The sequence below is a fragment of the Eulemur rufifrons genome, chromosome 1 (assembly GCF_041146395.1).
Source record: "Eulemur rufifrons isolate Redbay chromosome 1, OSU_ERuf_1, whole genome shotgun sequence".
NCBI lineage: Eukaryota > Metazoa > Chordata > Mammalia > Primates > Lemuridae > Eulemur > Eulemur rufifrons.
Genome location: NC_090983.1, coordinates 66243707 through 66262485, shown reverse-complemented (window position 1 = coordinate 66262485; position 18779 = coordinate 66243707). Strand labels below are relative to the sequence as shown.

Below are 18779 nucleotides of genomic sequence, written 5' to 3'. Positions count from 1 at the left end.
GGTAGTAGAAATATTCAGTCTAATGTGGTTTTATCACCTGTTCATGTACAGAGATTGTATACTAGATTTCTAACATGGGTTGGATACTTGCTAGACACTGAGAGACAAAGAAGCTGACACTCAGGCACAAGTAACTGCCTGAGCAAAGGCCAGCACGGCAGGTCCTGGCACCATGGCGTGTGGAGACAGTCCAGGGCATTGGGAAGCCACTGAAGGACATCAAGCTGACCTCAACTGCTCAGATGTCTATTTCAGAAATATTCCCAAGGCAGCACAACAGAGGAGGGGACTGGAAGATTCTTTCAGACATCGCCCTAGGCAAAGAATTTATGAAGAAGACCCCCAACGCAATCACAGCAGCAACAAAAATAAATAAATGGGACCTGATCAAATTAAAAACCTTCTGCACAGCCAAGGAAACTGTCATTAGAGTGAATAGACAGCCTAGAGAATGGGAGAAAATATTTGCTTTCTACACATCCAATAAGGGGCTGATAACAAGAATCTATATAGAACTCAAAAAAATTAACAAGAAAAAATCAAACTACCCCATCAATAAATGGGCAAAGGACATGAACAGAAACTTTTCAAAAGAAAACAGAACAATGGCCAGCAAACATATTAAAAAAACTGCTCAACATCTCTAATCATTAGCGAAATGCAGATCAAAACCACTATGAGATATCACCTAACTCCAGTGAGAATGGCCTTTATCAAAAAGTCCCAAAACAACAAATGCTGGCAAGGATGTGGAGAGATAGGAACACTCTTACACTGCTGGTGGGACTGCAAATTAGTACAACCTCTGTGGAAAATAATTTGGAGATAACCTCAAAGAGCTAAAGATAGAAATACCATTTGATCCAGCAATAGCACTATGAGGCATCTACCCAAAGATGGCCTTAAATTCTCCACAAATGTAGCCAAATCTCTAATTCAGCTCCTATTGCTATTAGTTTTTAATTTCACTGAAAACATATTGAAATTAGCCTATATTCTAGAATAACACAAAAATTATCTTGGAATTCTTCTATTTGTCCATTTTTCAGCCCTTACAAGTTTCAAGACATTAAGGTTATTACTATTTAAATGTTCCTTATTTCCATTGTCTTGTTGTCATTCCAGATCAGCCAAAAGAATTATTTTCCATAATGATATGTACATGACTCCTCTACCTAGCTTAAGAGCAACTTAACATACACATTAAGAAGGAAGTGGAACACCCACAAGATAAAAAACTTTTTCCAGTGTCTTACATTTGAGCTTGCCTCAATGAACACCATAATTAAAGCTTCCTGCCAGGAACAGTGGCTCAGGCCTATAATTCTAGCATTTTGGGAGGCTGAGGTGGGAGGATTCCTTGAGGCCAGGATTTTGAGACCAGCCTCGGCAAGAGTGAGACATCATCTCTATAAAAAATACAAAAATTAGCCAGGCATGGTGGCACATGTCTCTAATTCCAGCTACTCAGGTGGCTGAGGCAGGACGATCACTTGAGCCCAGGAGTTTGAGGTTGCAGTGAGCTAGGCTGATGCCACGGCACTCTGTTCAGGGCAACAGAGTGAGACTATGTCTCAAAAACACAAACAAAGAAGAAGCAAAAACAGAAAAATACCTCCTAAGGGCTTTCCTTTTTATCATGTTTCGAGTTATGCAAATTTTCGAAAACATTTCCTAATGGGCTCAAACATTTTCTCAACAAAAAGTGACTTTTTGAGGGATAAGATAATATTTATAGTAGAAGTATGGTGATGAAGTCTGTATAATTTTGGTTTTCTATGTTTTAAGTTATATAATAATGTAAAACCATTTCCAATTATGAGCTTTTTATTTCACATGTAGGAATCACTTGCCAAAATAAGAAACTCCTATCCACATGAAAAGCGCCTAAGTCAAAACCACAGTTAATGGTACTTGGAAACTTGACTAAGAATAAGAACACAGAAATTGCCTCTTTTGTTATAAAATAAATGGTTAAAATACACATTTTAAAAAGCATACATACTTTATAAATATCGCCATCATGTATATATGCCTTAAATGGAAAAAAAACACATCCGCCTTCTTTTTCTGCCTTGACCTTTGAAAAGAAATTTATTTTTCAAAGATACAATTAAGATCAAGTATAGAATCATTATTTCATTCTAGTTCATCTTTAAGTGACTGCTGTAAATAACAAAATTCAAAAATCAAAATTAATTAAGTTAGTCATGATGTAAGTACATCTAGAAACCACGGAACAATTTGAATTCCTTAGTTCATTTGGTCATGCATATGTTAAAAGCATTTACATATCTCCTTTTATGCATCCTACGATGCTAAAAGGAATACGATGAAGATGTTTGTCCTTGAGGAGTTTACCACTTTATAGGGAAGAAAAATATGTAACCAAAACATTATAATCCAATGTAAATAAATATGAGAGTGGGAGTGCAGAAGACTAAGTGATTGGCACATATAGAAGAATATCTTTTTTCTATTAAAGCAAAAACCATATTAATATATTCACTGGATTCCAGATTGAGCTGAGGAAATGAAATAATTTTAATTTGGCTTGCATTTAAATTATAACTTTAAGTTTTGATTGTAATGGTTTCGTTACCATGGAATGTTATAGGACATCTGATTAGATGAGTGTTATTTCTAGTAACTTCTACATGTTCTTATTGAGGTTTCCCCCAGTTCTTACCTGACTTCATTTAGCCTCTGGTGTTCTTGCCACCACACTTGCTTGTGTTGTTTTATTAGTGTTTGTTCTTTAGATATCTTTGAAGTCTGCACTGCTTTTCTGATCTAGATTCAGAGGAACAAAAGAGCATCAACTTCAAAGTTTTTAAAATGTTTTCCAAAACAAATACATTTAATCTGCATTTTTTAAATTCAATACTTAACTCCTTCTCAATCCTTATTGGTGCATCTTCTAACACAAAATCTACCTGAAATAAATACTATGTTAAAAAGCAGGGAGGGGAAAGAGAAAATGATTTGGAATACTGACTAATTTAAGAAATATTTTTTAAAGTATTTATGAAAAGAAGGGTAAAGTCATTTTATTTTCCATACATACAATAAATAATACCTTAATTCATACAGCTCTGGAAATTTTTTCCAGAGTTTTCCATATATTTCTCCCCTTTGGACACATCTTTCCTGCAATACATAAAGGGCATCTTTATTTCTAGTTTACAGATAAGGACACTGAATGTAAGAGACTTGGACAAGATCATAAAACTCATAAACATCAGAGTCACAAAGAACCTTGGTGTTTGGATTGTTTTTTATCTGTTCCCTCAGCAAAGTTGGGAAAGATTCATAGGATAAGTTGTTGGAGGCCTGGCTTTAGTTTCAGCTTCAACACTTACTAAAAATATGACCTTGAATATACAATTTTAATCTTTCAACTCTATGACTTTGCAAATAAATTTTTTTAAAGATTTAAGCAAATATTTATTTGTTTAAATAATAGGAAAATAGTAAAATAATTTTTTACTATTTTAAAGAAATAGTAAAAAAAAATGTGGTGTTGAAACCCAAATTTTCGACTAAATTTAATTTTCCTCCAATTTTATGATTTTTTAATAATTAGTGCTTTTGGGTTTCTGCTGACAAGTTGTATCAGGCCTGAGTCTGTTTGTCTTAGGATCCATTCCTGGCTGTTCCCCTGATCTGCTCCATACCCCAGAGCAGCCTGTGTTTCCCAGGTTCCCTATCAGCTGGCTTCAGCAAGGGAGACAATGGGATGGGAGACTGAAGACAGGAAGGAAAGGAAAAGCCCAAGGATTATCTCCACCCGCCTTCTCTACTCTCATAGCATCTCCAGGAGCATCTGCATCCTGCCCATTGCGCCAACTCTTCTCTGCACAGTTAATTCCATTGTGGTTGCAGCTACGCTGGGGAACCTCACCCATGGGATGTGGCACAGCCTTGCTGCATCTTCACGTCCCTCTGTCCCTCTGGCAGTGATTCTTGTGGTTGTTAAACTGTGTTGCCTCACAGTCCTCTGTTTGCCTTCTCAGCTCTATTGAGTGCATAGCCATGTCCTCACATTAAAGACCCTTCTACTCTAAACCCTCCAGTAAAGTCAGTTTCCTGGTTAAACTCTGACTTATATTCATGTGTACTCTGAACTTGGGTATTCCATACTAACACTTTTAAACTACAAAAGAATATATCAGAAACTTGATGAAACACATATATTTCATCATTTCTCTATCAGTGTTTAGTATCCTGAAGCTTAAAAGATCAATACTGAAGACATAAAACCTTCAGAAGACAAGTTCTAAAAAGGAACCTTTATAATGCATGCTATTTCTAGCTGTCATTCACTGATTACTTTAACCTTGAGTTTATCTTTCTGCTGTTCTGGTTACTGATTCAAAATTAGAGGTATAAGAAAACAAATTAACCCAAAGATCACTTTAAAAAAATACAAAGTCAAATCTTTTCCTCAGGAGTTCCTCAGGAGGTTTGTTTTTCCCTCCTTAGGAGGTCTTAAGACTGCTACAATTATGACATTGAGGAGGGAAGCACATTTTAAAAAGTGTAAGACACTGCAGGAAAACATTCAACAGTCTCTATTTCACTTACTGAAAAAATAAAAGTACATAGTATTCCTATACTATAACACTCTAGTGTTTGCTTTAAGAATGACTAAAACTCATTCCAACTGTTTAGCATTTACAGTCTCTAAAGTTTGTTGCAACATATACAACTTTTAAAATTAGATTTCTTTGACATATTTGGTCCACATTGTACAAAAAAATTAAAATACATTGGTAGAAGATGGGGACACATTTTTGTAGCTTGAAAAAAAAAATCAATGCTGTTGCCTTTGGGCCTAGGGAAAGGCCAATTTGGTAGACTATAAAAGACAAAATAAAGCTACTATTTTTCACCAGACACTTCCAATATTTTTCAGAACATACTGATTTTTTGTAAATTCACTCATTGATTCTACTTCTATCCTCAGGCCAAAAATGGAGAAAAATAAAGTCTTAAAAGAACAAAAAGATTTAAAGTTGTATCTTTAACAATAGAGAGATTTCTAGGTGATTCACATTCATTTTATTGGGCAATAAGCCATATAGAATCAATATTTAAGGTAGATGATGACTTATGCAGAATGCTGACAATTTAAAAATCCTTTGGAAAAATGACAAAAATAATGAATTCATGAAAGAATCAGAAACCAGAGGTTTTCTGTGTGTGGTTTATTGTGACAGTCCAAGTTAATGAAATCCTAAATAGGCACCTTGAAATTCTACAAAAGTCCTTTGGGCCAGAGGATTCATCTTTAAATATAGACATCAATAACTTGTGGAGAATTTAAGTGGTGCTTACACATGTGTATTCATTTGTCAAAATTCACTGGAATATACATAAAATTTATGCATTTTATTGTATGATTTATACTCTAATAAAGAACTTTTAGTATAAATAAAAAGAAAAAAATAACTACCCTAAGATACAATTTCTCATCTATATCAGATTGGCAAAAACTCAGATGTTTAACAAAAAACTCTGTGAGTCTATGTTCTGTCTGACATTGCTAGTGGGATACAAAATGATACACACACCCCCATGGAAGGAAATTTGGAGATGTAACACAAGATTTCACGTGGCTTTATCCTGTGACCTAGCAATCTCATCTATAGAAATCCATTTAAAAACTACATTGGCAAAAGTATAAAAAGATATATGCACCAAGCTATTCGCTGCGGCACTATTTGTAATAGAAAAAGACTGGAGCACAAAAATTCCATCAATAAGTGTTCTTGGCAAAATAAATTGAAGCTGAATCTGATCAAGTCTCTAGATAAACTACCAATTTACTGGATATAAGAAACAGAAAAACATGTTAAATGACACCACCAGGATGCAATCAGCATAATTCCGACTGTAAAAAACTATCATATAAAGAACAAACCATGCAATTTCTTCCAAAAATAAATTACAAAATACAAGAGGATGAAGGAGGAAATCGAAAAAATAAAAATCAATTGTAATATATGGATCATACCTAGATGCTGACTTGAATAAACTTTAAGAAAAAACTTTTGAGACAATCAAGGAAATTTAACACTAATGTGTATGTTTAATTATTAAGAAATTATCATTGTTAGACATGGTAATTGTAGGGCTTTATTAAAAGCACTAATGTTTTAGAGATACATGCTGAAATATTTATGGGTAAAATATTATGTTGTCTGCCGGGCACGGTGGCTCACGCCTGTAATCCTAGCACTCTGGGAGGCCGAGGCAGGCAGATCGCTTGAGCTCAGGAGTTCTGAGACCAGCCTGAGCAAGAGCGAGACCTCGTCTCTACTAAAAATAGAAAGAAATTATCTGGCCAACTAAAAATATATATAGAAAAAATTAGCCGGGCATGGTGGTGAATGTCTGTAGTCCCAGCTACTCGGGAGGCTGAGGCAGTAGGATCGCTTAAACCCAGGAGTTTGAGGTTGCTGTGAGCTAGACTGACGCCACGGCACTCACTCTAGCCCAGGCAACAGAGCGAGACTCTGTCTCAAAAAAAAAAAAAAAAAAAAATATTATGTTGTCTTAGATTTGCTTCAAAACAATCCGGCACAGAGGGAGGTTTGTAGATGAGAGTATAGAGGAACAATCGCCAAAAGTTAATCATTGTTGATGCTAGATGATGTTACATCGAGATTCGTTATATCACTCAATCTAATTTTGCATATGTTTACAATTTTCTATGGTACAAAGTTTTAAGAAAGGAATTAGATAGATACTTGAGTTGGACAAGAAGTATGTAAGCAAAGAATTAAAATAAAAATAATTGTAAAGATCTCTTTTATACTTAATAAATTAAGAATGAACAGTTAGATATAATGTACCAAAATTGGTCTCACTTTTCAGCTGAAATCTACGATTTAGTTTCTGGCTCAATCTCATCCTTTGAAAGACTAAATCACTGAATGTCTGCTTAAGTGACTTATCTGGCACCCTAGAAATTATACATGATCAATGACACAATGTTTGTATAAATGACCATTATATCTAACCAGTATAACAATATGAGTAATACAAATCAGGAAAGTAGCTAAGTACTCTAAAAGTAACTTGAAGCAATAATCTCCTTATGTGCTTTAATTGTTAACATTCTATCCTTCAATTTAAATATGTTTATATTTAATATTACCAGAGCAAAGTGCTCTAATAATTAACAATGATTATTAAAACTGTTAATTTCATGTTTAAAAAAGGAGCACATTTAAATAGTACAATAAACAGGAAAACAGACTGATAATTAATACAAGTATTAAGAGAGAATGTGTTACTTATGTAACATTAGGAAGAATAATATATTCTTTTTGAGCCAATACATATTTTATAAAAAATTAAATAATAATATAAAAAAGAATAACAGATGACATTACAATCATAATTCTACTTAGTGTGGACTGTTTGGTATATTAGCATTTATAACATTAGAAAAATGAACTTTAAGAGTTATATTTAATTTCCAGTTATTTAATTCCATTTAAGCCATGAGTCTTTCAAGAAAAAGTCCTATTTGGCAATTGTTCATATCTTATAGGAATAAATTAAAAGCAAAATGTCAACGTGCTGTCTCTCAATTAAATGAGAAGGGAAGACTGCAAAAATCATGTACAACATTCCCAACACATCTTCTTTAATCCATATATAATAAAACATAAAAACTGTATGAAGAAAGAAGAAAGTGTTAGAAAATGATGAGGTACCTAGGACACATTTTGTTCTCACTAACTGAAATTCAAAACAACAGACATTACAAAAATGCTTTAAAAAGGCAATTCCTTATCATCACGAATCTATGGAGACTAAAAACGGAAGCACAAGCTTGTCAAAATGATTGCTACAGACTGTGAACCATTTTCATTAGTTAAAGACAAGAAATTTTTTGAGATTTGCCAAACTATGAATCCTAGGTACAAAGTTATTTCTAGAAAATATGTAACTAAAAAGTTTCTTCCTGAATTATATTCTGCTTTGAACAAAAAGGTTATGTTATTTAAAATGCCACTTGAAAGTGAGCATCTGTTTAACCTCACAAATGTATAATACAGCAACCAGAGAAACAATCTTGCAGATGACAGTGCTGAGAAATTATTGTTGCTGTACTTAGTCTCCAACTTTAAAAACCACAATAATAATTAAATATCTGAAATATGTTTATTCTTTGATAGTAAATCTATCACCAAAGAGAAATTTGCTTTGACCGAATACTGATTTAATACACTCAACCATTCTGCAGTCAGCCAAAATGTCTTTTTTGGTGCACCTCAGATGGATGGATGGATGGATAATATAAGGAATACAAATGTATATATATGAGTATATATGTACATATTCCAAACCTGATAAAGGTGTGAAGAATATGTTTATGGTGGTATCTTTATTAAATAATACCTTGGGAAAGGAATTTGGTAATAGGTCTCAAAAACACTAAAAATATTTATACCTTTTGGTCCAGACATCCCAATTATGGGAATTTTTCCTATGGGAGTAGGAATTCTAAAACATGAAAAGTCTCTATGCATGAAGATGTTTACAGTAGTGTAATCACCAATATCACAAAATTGAATACAACTCAAATATCTAAAAACTGGGGTGTGATAATACATGCATCTTTTTCTATTTGGCATTACTTGTCACTCTTATTTTTGCTTAGTTTTTTATTCCTTTTTAAAATGACATAATTGTGCATATTTATGGGGTACAATTTGATGTTTTGATACATATATACAGTGATCAAATAAGGGTACTTATCATGATCATCAGCTCAGGTATTCATCATTTCTTTGTGGTGAAAACATTCAAAGGCCACTTTTTTAGCTATTTGTAATAGAGAATACCTTACTGTTAATCATCATCATTCTACTGTGCAGTGTGCAATAGAACACCAGAACTTACTCCTCCTTTCTAATTGTAACTCTGTACCTTATTGGCCTTGAGATCCCAATTCCAATATCCCTTCCTCAGAAAAACCTTCCCTATTCTCCCAATCAGGATCACACCTACTGTTACAGACCAGATAGCATGTTTTTATTGCAGTTTACATAATATAATTTTACTTCCAAGCTTATTTGATAAACACTGACTCTTCTCACCCCTACCCCAGGAAACAGTACACTCCATAAAGGTAGAGGATATATTTTAAATACTGTAAAGATTATGTGGCAAAATGTTAAAGGGAAAAGTATATAGAATTTCATATCTATGCTTATCATGGGAGAAAATAAAATATGTATTATATGTTTATGTTTACATATACATATGTGTGCATACATGTGGTATGTATACAATAAGTCAGAATAGAAGTCAGGGATAGGAAGAGTTTGGTTAGGGTAATAATGACATAAGTGACTTTTCCCACAAAATTTCTTTAAATGTCCTCATAACATTAATTTATTTTAGGCCGGGCACGGTGGCTCACACTTATAATCCTAGCACTCTGGGAGGCCGAGGCAGGAGGATCGTTTGAGCTCAGGAGTTCGAGACCAGCCTGAGCAACAGCAAGACCCCATCTCTACTAAAAATAGAAAGAAATTGGCTGGCCAACTAAAAATATATAGAAAAAATTAGCCAGGCATTGTGGCATATGCCTGTAGTCCCAGCTACTTGGGAGGCTGAGGTAGAAGGATTGCTTGAGTTCAGGAGTTTGAGGTTGCTGTAAGCTAGGCCTACACCACCACACTCTAGCCTGGGCAACACAGTGAGACTCTGTCTCAAAAAAAAAAACAAAAAACACATTTTAAAATTATATCTGAACCAAACAAACAATATCTTAGTTTTTAAGTAGTCACATTAGTTTGAGGAGGTATAGCTCATGGATGTATGGTAACTGTAGAATAGAGTATCAAATGTGCTGTGAAATCCTAAAAGTTGCCTTTTATAAAAAAAAATTAATAAAAAGTTATGCAAAACTAACATAACATGAAAATTTTAAAAACATATGAAAACTTGTAAATTACTTAATATCTTGCTTCACCAAACCAGTTTTTTAATGCAGCCAAGTAATGAAAATGTTTTTAATGAACTCATTTGCACAAGAGAGAAATATACTGCATGAGTAATTCTAAGCTATCCTTGGTCCTAAAATACTGTGCACAGTAAACCTCTTCCAAGTCTAGTCTAGGTTCACCTTTTCTTGGTTTGGGACATATATTTGAGCAAAAAAAGGCAATCCTAGAAAAGAGAATAACTGAGGGCATATTTGTATAGTGTCAGAGAAGGAGCCTTGAGTCAGAAAATAATCTATGGCTGGTATTTACTGGCAATATTTAGTTTTCAGATTAAGTTGAAAATTGTTTAAAACTAATGAAATAACTATCTTTCCAAAACTAAAGTTGAATTCAGAGCTTATAGAGTTGTTACGAACATTAAATGGGTAGGTAATACATGTAAACTATTTAACAGTGCCTGAGAGCATTCAATAAATGTTAGCTGCTACTCACTATTAATAGTTGAGAGATTCTAAAAACTATTTAGAATGTCATTTATTTTTGCATTTGCATTGTAAATACTTCCCAAGAATTCAATTTTCCAAAAAATAGAAAAAACACACACAACTTCTAACCTTTAGCTCTGTACAGGCAGAAGCTACTTTTTGTGCTTCAGTTAACGCATGCAATTGTTGGTAGTCTACTGGTTTATACTTGGTGCTTCTCATGCCAGTTTTCTTACAGAACACCAGATGATCTACAGTTCATAAAAACAGAAAAATGACAAAGAAATAGTACCATGTTATTGGAAATCAAAATATATTTAGGGCAAGATATTAAATTCAGGTCTCATTTTTAAATGTGTTTAACTAAATGCAAGAAATAATATAACATCCATAATATATTTGAACCTCTATTTCTAGAAACTCTTAGAATATGGTCACTATATTTCTTATATAACATTACCTCTAAAAAAGGCATAGAGGGAATATTTTCATTTAAGTTAGTACTGTATATTGAAGGTTTCAGAAAATTTTAATGTGAACATACAAAGTATCATCACTGTTAAGCCATTCTTTTTATTTAAATTGTGTTAGGCATCAACTGTGCTTTGTAATTGGTCATTGTCCACCAGCTTTAGCAATCTGGGGATAAACTCCGGTGTGTAACTTCTACAGGGTCTCTGGTCAAAAATAGGCTGGTTTCTACTCACATCCTCATTCTATCCATTAAGATTCTTCTTCCAAAATGCACATCCGACCTGTCCGCTTCACTGCCTCTGCACTAGTCAAGCCACCATCACCTCCTGCATGGATGACAGCAGTAGTTCTACTTTGTAACCCTACAATCTACTCTCCACACAGCAGCCCAGGTAACCTCTTAAAGACTCTAATCCAACCTTGCTTGAATCCCTTCAATGGTTTCTCATTACCCTTTAAAATAGTATTCAAACTCCTCAAAAGGCGGCATGACCTTACCCTTCATCATTTCTCCACCCTCATCTCATTTACACATTCCAGCCACACTGGCTGGTCTTTACATTTCTCAAATACACCATGTTCGTTCTGCCTCAGAGCCTTCCTACTTGCTGCTCCCTCTGCTTAATGACACTTTCTTCTTTTCACCTGGTTGGTTTCTACTCAGCCTTCAGTTCCATCACCGTGTCACCTCCTCAGAGAGACCTAACCGGACCTCTTCATCTAAGTAAGGGAGGACTCTTGTTTCTCTCTCATCCTATTTTTTTCTTTTCCATGATAATTTTTGTCAGTCTTGACATACACATGTTTACTGATTTGATGTCTCCTTCAATAGACATGTGGACCATGTTTGTCTTATTTCTGTATCCCCAGGGCCTACACAGCATGGTAGGTGCCCAACAAATACTATCTGAGGAAATGAATAAAAGGTGGCTGGTGGTAGTTGGATTTCTTCTAGCTACTTAGAAGACCCACAATAACAATCTCTAAATTCATGTTATAGCCTCCCTCTCCCTACCATAATCTTTCAATTTCTTTTAATCTGCTTTAACAGTATAGCCTACAGACAGGGGTGGCAAATGTAAATACCCTCAGGGCCTATCAGTTAGTTAAATGAGAGAGTGGCACAGGGCAAGACCATAGGAAACAACAGAAAATATGGAACACTGAAGAGCATTCCATGCCCAAAGATAATCAAATACACCTTTTTTCTTTTTATAACACAAGTACCAGCAAATAAAGCAAGTCTCCAAAAACAAATCTATGCTGGTTTGTTAGCTCCAGCCTACTGTACTGTAGTTTTCCTCTAATTCTGTCACCCACAGTTTAACTGTTCAAGTTTAACATTTCTATCTAGTAGGAAACCTCAGCAATCCTCTAATTGATTAGCTTTAGTCTTCTGTCAGTGGAGAGCCAGTGCCTTTAGATTTAGGATTCAAGTTTCTTGGCATTGAGATTCAAAGATTGAGGCTCTGAAACAAAATGGGGTTTCGCAGATTTGGCTACCTTGGTCTAACCCTGTTTAATTCCTTCCTCTTGGTTTTCAAAAGAAAATCATGCAACCCACACAATGTTTCTTATCATCTCTATATGGTTCAAATTTTCATTACGAATGTAAGAAATCTTACACTAGAATACATTCTGGAAATTTTACACTAGAATACATTCTGGAATATGATCGGTCTTCATGAACTTGAAACTTAGTTTGGTTCCAACTATACAGAAGGCCAAGTGGAAACAATTCTTGACCTACATACTTTAATCTTTATATGTAAATCATAATGACTACTTACCTTTTAAGAATGTTGAGGGCCTTTGAACTAAGAAGTTACTCAGCTGAGATAACATAAAACTGATTTAACTGTAATTTTTGAGAATCAGAGAATTGAATAGATATTCAGATTTAGAATCTGAAATGTTCACAAATAATTTACTTAGTTCAGCTTTTCATTTTAATATTTGAGATGATTGAGGCTCAAAAAAATGACCCAAATCATCTAGTCAGTAGCAAAAGAACTTCAGTTTCAAAATCTCATATTATAATAAAAAATATAATATATATTATAATAAAAAAAACCTGAAAATGAAGGTTTATTTCATAATCAATATGGTGGACAAGTCCAATTAGACCTGAAATCATTTGGTGGCAAACCTGACCCTAATTGAAGTTTATGCTATTAATGTTTATCTCCATTCATTTGTGCAATACTAATTTATTCAATTATGGGTGTTCCCCCAGGCCCTACAGGGTTTTAAATAATATAGGGCATATGCCCTTTATCACATTTCTAAAATTCTCAAAAATTTTAAATATATCTGGCTCTACAGATTTCAGATGAGGGATTATGAAACTATATTAAAACAAACATTTCCTGATTCCCACACAAGTATACATCATTCAGTCCATTTCAATTTTATGCGCACTAGTGAGAAATTCAAAGTGGCTCCTTCACCCTGTAGTTAAAAATGCTTTTGGCCAAGTAACTGCTACCTGAACAGAATTTTTTATGTTAAATAATTTAAGAGCATTTAGTTTTAGAAATTATTCCATGTTCACATTATGTGACATTTTAGAAATATCTTATGAATGTTATCAAAATGTTAAGGCCCTTAGATCTACTCAATTATTAAAAATATTTTTAAATAATATATTTTTATAAGAAATTTCATATAGTATAGAAAGAGCACTGTGATGTATAATGTAATGACAATGTCATAGTGGCTCAAGGGTTGAAAAAACATTTTAATGTGAAGTTAATTTTTACAGATTTGATAGAGAATCTAAACTTCTGTAAAATAAATAAATGCCCTCAACTAGTCTCTACAGGATAGATGAAAAATCAGGACTTTTCTAGAGATGAGAAAAATCGCAGAGAGATCATTTACATAGTGAGGCGGTCTTTTTATAGTGTTAATATTTGTATTCTTCTCTTTTCTAAGAAAGTCTCTTGTAATACACTGAGGGAGAAAAAGTCAGTTATATTTAGGCTTAAAATTGTACAACATATGGATAACTTGTTAACTCTAAACTGATTAGCTGCATAGATATGTGGATTATTCAATCACCACCTAAGGGTGAATTTTCTATGGGATTCTACGGGATTCCGCCAGGCAAAATAGTGTTAAGACCAATACCAATATGTAGAAATATCCTGAATGTGGTATCAAATTATAACCTTTTTCATATAAAAGATCTCATGACATTTTAAATGTTAGTTCAAATATTATGGCCTAAGTCTAGCATGAACTGTATTTTTCTAACATCCAAAATTCTCTTTAAAATTCTAAGCAGAATGTTGCATATTACTTTCATTATGAAACATTATGCATTGTAGTTTGCATAAGATAAAATTAGTTTCCTGGAAAAATTAATGGAATCAAAAGACACACTATTAGAACAAATAAAAATGGTAAAATAAAGGGCTTGGTTACAACAATAAATATCTCATAATCAATTCAAACATAATTGGAAATAGTCTAACTCAAAAGAAGAACAAAACAAAACAAAACAAACCCAAAATATCTAGGAATAAATTGTACAAGAAGTTTGTAGAACATATACTTTAAAAAAAACTATAAAAGTTGATTAAGAAAAAAAAAAAAAAAAAAAGTTGATTAAGAGAAATAAAAGAAAACTTGAATGGAAAGTATTATTCTAGTCTGCATACCAAATATTTAACATTGGCAATTCCTGAGTAGTAGGATTAGACTTAATTTTGATTTCTTCTTTTTGCTTGAGCATAATTTCTAAGTTTTCCTTTTTTCACAGGAAGGATGAAAACACATTTATTAAAGTACTAAGTAGAGGCAATAGGTAATTCACTATATACTGGAAAAAAATTACCATAGTTTGCATATTTTACCAGTTAAAAAAGAAGCTGGTTTTGATGACATCAAGAATACTTTAAGGCCAGGCGTGGTGGCTCACGCCTGTAATCCTAGCACTCTGGGAGGCAGAGACGGGTGGATCGCTCGAGGTCAGGAGTTTGAGACCAGCCTGAGCAAGAGCGAGACCCCGTCTTTACTAAAAAAAAAAAAAAAAAAAAAAAATAGAAAGAAATTATCTGGCCAACTAAAAATATATATAGAAAAAATTAGCCGGGCATGGTGGCGCATGCCTGTAGTCCCAGCTACTCGGGAGGCTGAGGCAGGAGGATCGCTTAAGCCCAGGAGTTTGAGGTTGCTGTGAGCTAGGCTGACGCCACGGCACTCACTCTAGCCTGGGCAACAAAGCGAGACTCTGTCTCAAAAAAAAAAAAAGAATACTTTAAGATATAAAATTACAATTCTTCATATTCATACTGAGTTACCTCTTAATAGTCTTTTTCGACTAAAAGACAGGATGTATTATAATACATTTGTTGAATTTTATAAGACATTAAAATATTCACAAGGTCATTTTTTTAATGCTCTGTGGGAAAGAAGTAAATACATTAAACTATTTTTTCAATTATAAAAGTACTGGGTAAAATAATGTCAAATTATATAGAAAGTTATATAGTAAAAATTAAAAATTTCAGTCCCACTTAGCCCTAATATCCTCCTGCATTTATCCCTGGTAGTCATTTTCAATATTTATTTTTTATTCTTTCAAAGATTTTCTATGCATCCAAGTACTTGTATATATCTATTTTTTATGTAAATGTTATAATGATACATGTACAATTCTACAAGTTGCTTTTTCTCTAATACTATAACTTGATCATCTTTCCATATCATTCTATTTGTGTGTCCATGTATGTATACATGTATCCTTAATGGATTCTAAAATAATTCTGTTTTTTTACTGCGAAACAAAAACCATAAGCAAAGGAAATCTATAAAACTTCTGCCCTTTTCATAATTCATATAAATTTGCTTATGAAGCAAATTCTACATATAGTCAGCCTTTATGATTTTCTCTATTTTTATGTCTGTAACAGTTCAAAGAATAGAGTTTAAATCGACGTTGCTAATAAAAATGATTCAAATACAAACTTACTTCTCCCATATGCTTTTCCAGTCTGGGGAGCAGAGTACTGTGGAAAGAAAAGAGTTAACCAAGACAAAGAACCTAGAAGAAGCCAGTTTCTATGGGACTCAGAGTTCCACAGAGAGCAGAGGTAACTATGTAGACTCCCTCATCCCCTTACCCCTGCTACATCCTCAAAGCTATTTCAATAATTCCAAAAGCCCAAGAGAAAGTATATATATAATTTAAAGCAGTACATACTACATAAAGTGGAAAATTTCCAGACATTTTTGGGGGGAATAGATGAATTCACACAGCTTGCCCTGATTGTCTCAGAAATTCTGATCAGAAGCTATGATTGGTAGTTTTGAGTTTTGGGAAATCAACTTAAGGAAATGAAGTCCTTGCTTATGAGCAAATATAACTTTGTCTCTAATTTTCTCCCCACATGTGGAATCCCTAAAGGAAGGTTAATGAAAATGACCCTGTGTTTTGGAAAGACTCACCTCCTATGTGAGCTGCCATTTTGGACCTGCTTACATTTAAGATTTGTCAATATTCTGAAACACTTTGGGAATCCATATTCCCATCCTAAGTACCTAAACTTGAAGTAAGTGGTTCATCTGCTTCCTCCTGGTCCCTTTGGTTGCTAACCTCTCTGTCAGTATGTGTGTGTGGGGGGGGAAGTATTATATAATTTACCCCCTCCAAATCTTATGTGCAGATTTTTGCAATATTCTCTTATCTGTTCTTCTAGCCCCAGCTATCATCACACAACTGCCTGAATGAGTGATGTCTCAAATACCTATATACCTCACAGACCTCCCTGATCTACCAAATGGTTTCTCATTGCTTTCCAGAATGGGGTCCAAACTCTGCATTGCTGACAAGGACCTTCTAAATCTAGCTCTTGACTATTTATCTAGTGCCTTCATTGTGCACACTCTCCACTTGAGCATTCCTAAACCCATTTGCAGATCTCTGAATACACAATGCTTGTGAAAATCAGAACAATGGCACCCCAAAGATGTCCACCAATCCTCAGAACCTATGAATATGTTATGTTACATATCAAAGGGGAACTAAGGTTGCAGAGATCTTTTAGGTTGCTAATCAGCTGACCCTATATTATAAAGATTGTCCTGGATTATCCAGGTGGGCCTAACATAATCATAAAGGTCCTTATAAGAGGGAGGCAGAAGGGTCACAGTCAGGGAAGGAGATGTGGTGACAGAAGCAGAGGTCAGAAAGAAAGATTTGAAGCAGCCGTGTTTCTGGCTTTGAAGACAGAGGAATGGGTCTATGACTCAAAGAATGTACGTAACCTCTAGGTGCTGGAAATGGCAAGGAAACAGATTTTCCCCAAGGAAACTCCAAAGGAATACAGCCCTGCTGACACCTTGATGTTAGCCCAGTGAGACCTATTTTCGACATCTGACCTCCAGAATTGTAAGATAACAAAATTTGTGTTGTTTAAGCCACTAAATTTGTGGTAATTTATTATTTAACAATAGGAAACTTGATACAATGCTCTTTCATACCTCCCTGCCTTTGTACAAGCACTATTACCTATGCTCAGAATGCCTTTCTCCACCCTTATCACCCTAGTCCTTGCCAGTCTCATCCTTAGCCTCCTTAGGGCTTTCCTAATACAGATAGAGATGATCTTTCCCTTCCCTTTTACTACTATTGTACCTTGTGTATATCTCTGTTTCACTTATTTCTTTGTGCACTTATTCCAATGTTTATTGAATATCTGCCTTATACTAGATTAAAGGATATGGACTTATTCAGGCCTTTGCAGAGAAACTATCCCTGGCAATCTCATCTAAAGTTGCTTCCTCTACCCTAAATTAATCTTTATCCTCTGATTCTAATTATTTTTTCATAGTACTTCTCACTATGTGATGTCATACTATATATTTATTAATTTGTTCATTGTTCACCTCTACAATTAGAATCTATGCTCTGTGAAAGCAAAGCCTTTAACTGATCCTATTTCTCCAGAGTGCCTAAAATAGTGCCTGGCATATATTAGACACTCAATACCTATTTGCTGAAAGAGCACTAAGTGATTGTATTATAGATTACAGTCCTGCCCCTTAGGCATGGTAGTATTAGAAGCAAACACACAGATTTCACCTCTTCTTCTCCTACTTTTTGATCTAGGCTCTCTGTATGAGATGATAATTATTATCAGGAACAAACTCCAAATCAAAATGGGCATATGTGAAGAAACGAGGAAGAAAAAAACATACCCACTATATCTTGGTAAAATTTCCAGCACTGACTGTAAGTTCAAGTTAACTGTAGTTGACAAATGCCCTGAACCAGCTATTCAGCTGCCAGTCACAGCCCACAACTGCCACATGTAGAAACCTGGACAATGTCTCTATTTATTAGTAACCTAAGGATATCTATGCCATCTTACTTCTCCAAGAGCTTGAGGGTAAGGAGATTCTGTGCATAGTAGACACAGAATGGTCTTTATCTCCAACATATATTATTGAGTGGAAAAAGCAAGTTGCACCATGATATATACCATATGATGCCAATACATAAACTTAAACAGACATAAAATAACACTACGTATTCCCTCCCATCTAGGAAAAAATCTAAAAGTACACATATAGACCAAACTGAAGAGGATGCTTCAATTGGAGGTTCATGTCAAAAAGGACTTTAGCTTTAATTGTAATAAAATATTTACATTTTCACAATGAGAATATGTATGTATATTTATATAATTAAAAGTAATAAACATTACCCCTAAAGGTTTTATTAATAAATACAGTCATCTCTCAGTATCCACGGGGGAATGGTTCCAGGGCCCCCATAAATATCAAAATCCACTCAAGTTCCTTATATAAAATGGCATATAACCTAAATACATCCTCC

The 18779-nt window shown here is 34.2% G+C and overlaps 1 protein-coding gene across 1 annotated transcript in view; it reads right to left on the bottom strand.

Annotated features, from left to right (window-relative positions):
- The window catches only part of CCDC148 (coiled-coil domain containing 148), a 222059-nt gene that overhangs the window by 137281 nt on the left and 65999 nt on the right, over positions 1 to 18779 (bottom strand). Inside the window, exons 2-3 of the mRNA XM_069472384.1 lie at positions 10589 to 10710; positions 2690 to 2793 (exon numbers count right to left, since the gene is read on the bottom strand). Coding sequence (XP_069328485.1) covers positions 2690 to 2793; positions 10589 to 10710 — 226 coding nt within the window. The remainder of the gene's footprint in view (positions 1 to 2689; positions 2794 to 10588; positions 10711 to 18779) is intronic.